Source organism: Pseudoliparis swirei, chromosome 19, assembly GCF_029220125.1.
Source record: "Pseudoliparis swirei isolate HS2019 ecotype Mariana Trench chromosome 19, NWPU_hadal_v1, whole genome shotgun sequence".
Lineage (NCBI taxonomy): Eukaryota > Metazoa > Chordata > Actinopteri > Perciformes > Liparidae > Pseudoliparis > Pseudoliparis swirei.
Window position 1 is genome coordinate 18,688,736 of NC_079406.1, and position 8,677 is coordinate 18,697,412.

Consider the following 8,677-nt stretch of genomic DNA (forward strand, 5'->3'; position numbering starts at 1 on the left):
ACAGATATATAGTTATGTTTTTAATATACAGTCTCTCTAATGTTTAGATTGCATTCAAAATGTATTAAAAGTTGTTTTAATAGCTTCCATTTGGGAGAAAAAAAAGACAAACCGAATGTATTGTATGTTGCAGAATAACTTCGTTAACTATAACATATCCCAAGTGGTCCGAGAAGTTTCAATGGAATATAGTTGTTAGAAACATGCAATAGCACTGAGAACATGTATCTTTTTTTTTTTTTAACTGCTTGGGAGTTTCTTGAGGAGTAGGGATCACGTGCGGCTGCAGAAGTCATGCGCTACACATAACACATCCAGGATCTGCGCTAGAGCTCCGTTATACCTGCAAAATAATGCCGCTAAGAGCCAATCAAATGAAACCAATTGAGACGACCTGCCATCTTCAATATCAAACTATGCCAATCACCAGAAATGTAGCCAATTAACACCCTCCATGATAGTCACGTGTCTGAGGGGTAGCCGAGCGCTGATTGGCTGTCGTAGCACTGCCTCCCGAGTTCATTTATGTTCTGGGAGTGAGTGATTGACTTTATCAGTCCAAGGACATCATCCGCCTGGAAAGGGGGGGAAGTTTGATCCTCTTTTCTCACGGATCGCAGTCAACGGGAGTGTTTTTCTCCCAACTCTTTACGCAGAGGATTTTTCCCGTTTTGGCTCCGTTTGTTTTTTATTTTAGGATTTTTTCGCTCAACGTGGTAGATCTCGGCGCGGTGTCTGCAGCGTGCGCGCTCCGCTACACTGGATTTTAATTTTATTTTCTGTTTTCTTCCCGTCCCCTAAGTTTGCTTCACGCTCATGACTATGCTTCTTGATAGCGGTCCGCAGTTTGCATCGTTAGGAGTGGGGGGCTTCGGGACACCACGGCACCACGAAATCGGGAACAGAGACCCGGGTCTGGGACTGAATCCCTTCACCGATTCCCCCCACTCCGCGGCTTTCAAAATCAGCCCCGTGGCTCACGATATCGCCTCCAGCCAGACGTCAGCTTTCACCCCGCAAGCCACTGGATATGCGGCTGCGCTGGGACACACTCACGGCGGGCAGGTGGGCTCATACGGCGGCGGAGCGTTCAATTCAACACGGGACTTTCTGTTCCGGAACCGGGGGGTCGGAGAGTCCACAGCGCCGAGCGCCCAGCATGGGATCTTTGCAGCTTCGGCGGGGAGCCTCCACGGGCCGCCCGTGATTACCGATAACCCCGGACATCTGTTGTTTCCAGGACTTCACGACCAGGGGATGAGCCACTCTTCGCCGAGTGGACACGTAGTCAACAGCCAAATGCATCTGGGCTTACGCGGGGACATTTTCGGAAGACCTGATCCATATCGTCCGGTCGCGAGTCCTCGGACGGACCCCTACGGGACTCAGCTCCACAACTACAGCCATCCTATCAACATGAACATGGGGATGAATGTGCCGACACACCATGGTCCCGGGGCCTTCTTTAGATACATGAGGCAACCGATAAAACAAGAATTATCCTGCAAATGGATTGACGAGAACCAGATGAACAGACCCAAAAAGACTTGCGAAAGGACTTTCAGCACCATGCACGAGATGGTAACTCATGTGTCCATGGAGCACGTCGGCGGCCCCGAGCAGAGCAACCACATCTGCTTCTGGGAGGACTGTCCGAGAGAAGGGAAATCTTTTAAGGCCAAGTACAAGCTCGTCAACCACATCCGCGTGCACACGGGCGAGAAACCGTTCCCATGCCCGTTCCCCGGATGTGGGAAAATATTTGCCAGATCGGAGAATTTGAAAATCCACAAAAGGACACATACAGGTAGGCACCGACGAGCCCACGGCACCGCGTGCGTAAAACAACACTTAGCCAAGCGAAGCTACTCGGAATATAAATTGTGTGTGTGTTTCAGAGTGCTCCGGACAAAAAACTAATGTTTATGTTGTTTACAAGAACCTATCTGAGAACTTGTGTCCCCTTTACTCTGGTGAACAGTTCCCACATTGTTCAGAATGTAGTTTATTCTGAATAATTGCTACACACTGCTAAAAATGAGTGCTGGCTTAATAATACAGAATAGGTGATCATTATGTTGTGTGTCAGTAAATGCTGGTAGCTTTTATGCTACGATATATATATATATATATATATTTAAAACACTATATATGGCTACTTTTACTCATTTGATAAAGTTAAAGTGATTCAGCTATATTAGCCTATTAATTAAAAGAGCTGTGCTTTCTGGATGTGAAATAATCAGATCCTGGCTCCATGTGTTTCATAATGCTCGTGCTCGTTCAGCCATCCCATAGTGCAGAAGATACCCTGTTGATTCAGTGTTTACTATAAGAGCAGACAGAGCAGGCCAGCAGTAGCATGAAGGAGCAGGCCTCTTGAATAAATAAAGCCTGCCAGAGCACAGTGTGGAGCTGTATCCATGTCGCCCCCGAAAAATGTAGGTTATACTCTCGTTATATAATAGGCTGCAGACAAAGTGCGTCTCCGGTGCTTCGGCTTTACAGGTGGCGTTACAATGGGAGTTTGTTTGTGCGGACCATTGGGGTAATTCATGGTGTGTTTGTGTGTTTAATCCTGCAGGTGAGAAGCCGTTTAAGTGTGAATTTGACGGCTGTGACAGACGCTTCGCCAACAGCAGCGACAGGAAAAAGCACATGCATGTGCACACATCAGACAAGCCATACATCTGCAAAGTGTGCGACAAGTCATACACACACCCCAGCTCTCTCAGGAAACACATGAAGGTAATTAACGTCTTCATTACTCCTTAAATACATTAACACGCACAGACACACACTCTACCCCCCCCCCCCTCCCCCTCCCCCCTCTACTGCCACAGACATGGACTATCACAACTTCAGGCATTTCTGAAGATCACTGTCACATTGCGCAAGATCGATGTTAGTATACACTTTAACTCTCAATTAAACGATCGAAACGTGTCAGTGGATGAGATGTGGGTATTCCACGTCTGTTACTCTTTGATCCACAGCTTCAAGTCTTTTCTCCTTGTTAAAAGTAAGCGGTTGAGAGAGAGAAAACATTTAAATGTTCTCTCATTATTGACTTTTTTTTAAAAGCACATACTTTAAAATAAACTACATTTTGAGGTTCACATTACTGGCGCATTGATGTGGATATGTTTTGCAGTTTGGAAGTTGCCCTGCCGGTTTCAAGTAAGCTGTGTGTTTATAGTAGCTCTATAAATTCCTGAGTTAATCCGCATTTAAATCCAACACACTTCTACCGCGTCACTTAAAAGGCACTGTTGGGGCAAACATTAATACCGCACGTGTGTCGGAGTGACTCATTATTTTCCCTCTATTATTTCTGCAGGTACATGAGTCTCAAGGATCTGAATCGTCTCCAGCAGCAAGCTCTGGATACGAGTCGTCCACACCGCCAGTGCTGGTGTCCGCCAGCACTGAAGATCCGACAAAAACACCGCCATTAGCCGTGCAAAACACGTCTGGCCACAGCGAAGGACTGGCACCCAACTTTAATGAATGGTACGTTTGAAGTCATGAAGAACAAACCCTCTCTCAATGTGGACCACAGGGTTGAAGATTAACGAGGATAAAAACCGTAAACACTATTCGTGTCCTCTTCACACACACACACACACACACACACACACACACATACACTCACACACACACACGCTGTCAGACACACACACACACACACACACACATGGGATTGGGACAACAACAACAACAAAGGGAGATGAGAGCAAAAGCCAGCACCAAGCAGGCCACGTCCGTTCTCAGGATCACGCAATTGGTCTTTTATTCCGCAATTTTGAGGAAATAAAATAAAAATCACGAATACATAGAACGTAATACTTTCTCAGTATAAATACATGTTTTTTTATCTTTTAGTTTACAGAAAAAAAATGTTTTATTTTTCATTTTATGTATTTTCTCAAATTTTTATTTAAAAAAAAGAATAAAAAGGAAGATTATTTCACGCTGTTTTATATGACGGTGACGCGCTATTGTCGCCTCTTCAATTGATTGTTGGAACTTCAAACAGTCTTAAGAAACGTGCCAAAGTCTTTGTCATGAACTTGAACACATAAAAAAAATCCTAAATAAATATTATACTCGTGAATGTATTTCCTTGTTTGATGGGGTCGAATCTATTGTCAACGTCCGTTTTCAGGTGGAGAAATGTGGTATTAGGTTACGATTGTTACCGTTGAATATAACGTTGCCTTTTGTTAATACCGTTGTAAATACATATCCATGATGCCATATTTATCAATTTGTAATTTAATTATGGGTATAAGTTCTGAAACTTAAATGATATTTATGGAAATGTTTTCTAACAAGAACTGTACAGTTTTGGTCATAACCAGCTTAACATTGAACAAATGATAAACTCTAAATCTCCAACATCACGATTGTATCCTTCTGTTTTTTTCTTTTTAACCAATAGGCCTATATGTGTCTTAATTGGATCTAAGAAATCATCTATATGAATATTATGGATTTGTCTATATATAATGCAGATATTTCCGTCACTTTTATTTTCTTTATGAGACCATTGACATGTAAATCATTGACTTTGTAGAACTGAGTTCAGTTGAGCTAATGAGCTATAAAACGGTTCTGTTGATATCTTTATTTTTGGTTAAATTTAAACCTTCTTGTGTATTTTACGTTTATAGATTCAGAAATAGATGTCAATTCGTAGCATAAACTCAAAAATGAAAAAAGAATAAACCCATCAGCCTATTGCACTCCTATACAGGTCTTAGACGAGTGTGTGAAGTTCATGATTTCCAAATCAAGGTGACAGCATTTTGAGTATTTCAAATTCGGGGTCAAGCACCCAAATATATGCGCCAATATGGCTCTCTTTATAGTTCCAGCAATGTCTTTGTGCAAGTATGTTTAAATGTGTGCATCGGCAACAATGGAACTGTCACAACACAGTATCTTCAAAAATAAAAAAAGTTTTTTTGTCTGTCAGCTTGCATTGTTTTAAATGTAATTCTTCTGTGAAACTAAGCGTGTTATTTGTTGTGGTGTTGCATATAGAGCAGTTTGATTACACATTTGCTTGTTTTGTGTGAATAACTTGTCAAGATGACTTTTTTGTGTTTAACAAAATTTAGTGGAAGGAATTCTAGATCTATGTGTTGGGGGTGTGGGGAGGAGGGGGGGGGAGAACACGTTCAGTGGCATAAAGAGTTACAGCATTGCATTGTAACCTATTCTCAAGAATTAAATATTATGCATACACAAAGTATATTGTACTCATATGAGAACAATTTCAGACCACCAGCACTACTTTTAAAATAAAATGTAAAAAAACGGTACCTCGTGACAGTGATATATGAAATAAGTTTATTTAAATAATTTAAGGAATATATGTTTTATATGCTATTTTCTATACCTTAATTTAAATGAAGTACTTTTTCTTATTCCCACCACCTTTCTGCCCCATGTCCAGAGGTCAACGAAAAATACCTGATGTGTAAACACAGCTAGAATGTGATGTAACACTTTCTTAGAGAAATGGGTCGCACTCCAAGTTATTCCTGAAGAGCAAAATGTTTTACTGATGAACTTTGTCACTGTGCCATATTGAGGCAAACCATGTTACAACAGCAGGCCTATGCGTAAGCCTATTTAGCTACCAGAGGCAACGGTTCCTTGTACTTTTTAGGCTACTGTATGTTGGTTGATTTGTTTTACCAACTATTTATGAAGAGATGTGAACGGAAATTTTGACTGAAATTAAAAAAAATCATAATGAAAAACGACTTTCAGACTTCCACGTTGGTTATTATCACCATGTTGTTGTGCTTCCTGCATCTTTACGCATATAGCCGACACTGTTTGCCATGCTGTTTGTATCAGACTAGTAGGAGTCACTTGAACTTGACACTGATTAAGGCGCCATCTTAGTATCTTGGCTGTGTGTGTGTGTGTGTGTGTGTGTGTGCGCGTGCGTGTGCGTGTGTGTGTGTGTGTGTGCTTGTGAATGGGAATATTGGGGGGAGCAAGTTAGAGTCTTGGCAGAGCGTGCATGGGGGTTGAGATGGGGGATGTGGGTCATCAATGTATGCCTGCAAAAGTTCCACTTGCAAAGTATTTTTGTTATAACATTGAATGAGCATATAATACTCCTAACGTGCAGACTGGAAGACGGGCAACTGAGGACACTGTGTGACCGTGAAAGTGGGACCCGTTGCCAAAAGTGTCGCTGCCTCATCGTCTCCGACCCATTAACAAGGAACCGCTTCATACAAACAACCAAAGGAGTTAACACATCAATGGACGCCGTAATATGCATTTACACGGCGAAAAGAAAATCTGTCTAAATCACCACACGGGCAGCAGGCTGTGCATATCTAATATTACGCACTGCCATTTACCCAATGTTATATAGGCATACCGCTTGAATGCAGAAAACAAGCCTACGCAGTGTGTTATTTAAAATACTGCTGTAAAGAAAAAAATATACTTCTCTAAAGCAGAGGTGCAACCCCCACAATATTTCTCAAACCAACACACCAACACACACACTATCCTCCAGAATTGGGGATATTGATTCTAATTCTGTCTGTGACTCACGCGCAAGCGCACTCTGCATTCCGTTTGATTTCATGTATTGCAACCCCCTCTTCCCTCTCCCCCATCACCCCCCCCCCCCTCCTCACCCAGCTCGTCTAGTCGCACATTTTAAGTTCCCCCTCTCAGACAGCGTGACGTCAAATAACCGAGACCCGGCTTCCTCCGAAACACCGCGGGCTCACATGGAGGCGGCACTTTTACGCGCATGCATCGTATACGCGCTAAACCCAAAGGTGGCTGTGCTGTGACCTGCTCATCATAAGGGAAGGAGCCAAATATGATATGAAATAAATTAACCGCTAACATATTTAAATCTGGTTCATATGCGCTTCTCTTTGCCATGGCATCAGATTAGATCTGCCGTTATTATCATATCAAAACGGGCGAATCATTTCAACAAATAAAACGTTGTTTAATGATTGCTTGGTGTTTAATCTCCGCCGGGAACAGCTCATGTTATATTTCCCACCATGCACTTGCTTTATGCTGACGCCCAATACAAGTCATCGTTTCCAGATATAAGAAACTAGAGCAGGCGATTCAATTCAGGAGGGGAACCAAAAAACATGAAAGGCTTCGTTCTGGCGGATTCTCAGTGGATTAGAAAGCAGTGACGGTCACGTGGATGCAGTTGTGTGCAGACTGGCAGCTGTATGCAGCAGACAGAAACTGACTCTGAGTAACATTCGCGCTCATTCATGTCAAGTTATCTTATGGATTCATATACTGGGATGTGCAGACCCGCAGGATGGCAGCGTGCAGTAGCCCATATATAGTCTCTCTCTCCGTCTGATTGTAGAATCCGAAGGAGGAAAGGAATGAGGCGGTTTGGGGAAGTTTGTATTCAGGCAATAAGACTGAGTTGTGGCTCGCGCCCGTCGCTGAAGTTTGATATCGGATTGATTGGTCCACCCCATCGAGCTTCCCCCGTCTTCCCAGTCGGAGAGTATTTGCTGGCTAAACGGGAGCGCGCGCTCTAAGAGGAAACCGACACGAGCAGGTCCCCGACGCCTTTAGTCACGCAACGGAGACCGTGATCTTAATAAACCCGGTGGCTAATTTATCACTCTAATAATTGAGTAGGCTAATTATTGGACGCAACACGCAGATATATCAATGTAGCCCTGTGTGAATAAGTTACAGCAGCGCATTTGAGTGGTTGTTTTTCTACAGTGAGAGGATGTGCAGGTTGCAGAGTCTTGCTCAAGGGCACTTGGCCCTTGATCTGAAAATGAGACATTTTAAATATGGGACGGATTTCCTTACTGCTCTAAATGGACAAAAATAAATCACCATGAACTCTGAAATACAGAATGTATACTTGCCACATAGGGCACCCGAGCACGTTAACATAGTGGATTGCTATTGTATTCTGGGGCAGATTGTTCCTCTCACCAAGACAATACGCCTGCACGGGTATAAATGTGTTGTCACTGAACGCACCATGACAATTAAATATTATTTAGGTGGATTTGTAACATCATAAGGGGAACCTATGTATTGATAAACAGGTACTTGCATAAGAGCTAGCACATATCTGATAATTACTTACGGAGGGCTTCCATTTGCGCGGAAGTTGAAGCCAATTATCGATGCTTATTTCACCTCCAGCTGGGTGTTGAATATGCATTCACAAAGTACCTTAATCCACGGTGAGTCTTTATATCTGAACGTGTTTCATGGCTTTTGTGATGCAGACTGATTAACACAATGGCTTTGTCTTTGAGTTAAATTATTCTTCAATTGACTCCTAAGAGACACTCACATAGCCCATCACACTGCTAACTGCAGCCTGCAGGCGTTTCTGCTCACGAGGAAATGAGTGAAAGTTGTTGGACAATTGTCAAACATTATAACACGATATGCATTTAGTTAATGAGTTCAGCTCCTCAAGTATTATATAGGGTACTTTGAGAGAAATAAACCTGATGAAATGTCTCGCAGTTAACCGAGCTTTCAAAATCACTGTTTTTGTTAGTGGCGATATGTGAACAATAAATACAGAATATTCTACCCAGGGGCCATCATTTACTGCCCTCCCGGCTCTCACGTTACTGTGCTGTGAGCTGAAAGACAAACTATTAGT

General features: G+C 42.7%; 1 protein-coding gene across 1 annotated transcript; it reads left to right on the forward strand.

Moving 5' to 3' along the window:
* The first annotated feature begins 597 nt into the window (after positions 1-597).
* Positions 598-5,111, forward strand: zic3 (zic family member 3 heterotaxy 1 (odd-paired homolog, Drosophila)). Its single transcript, XM_056440106.1, has 3 exons — positions 598-1,807; positions 2,585-2,748; positions 3,341-5,111. The coding sequence occupies exons 1-3, from the start codon at positions 817-819 to the stop codon at positions 3,521-3,523; spliced, it is 1,338 nt and encodes a 445-aa protein (XP_056296081.1). The 5' UTR covers positions 598-816; the 3' UTR covers positions 3,524-5,111.
* The last annotated feature ends 3,566 nt before the right edge of the window (positions 5,112-8,677 follow it).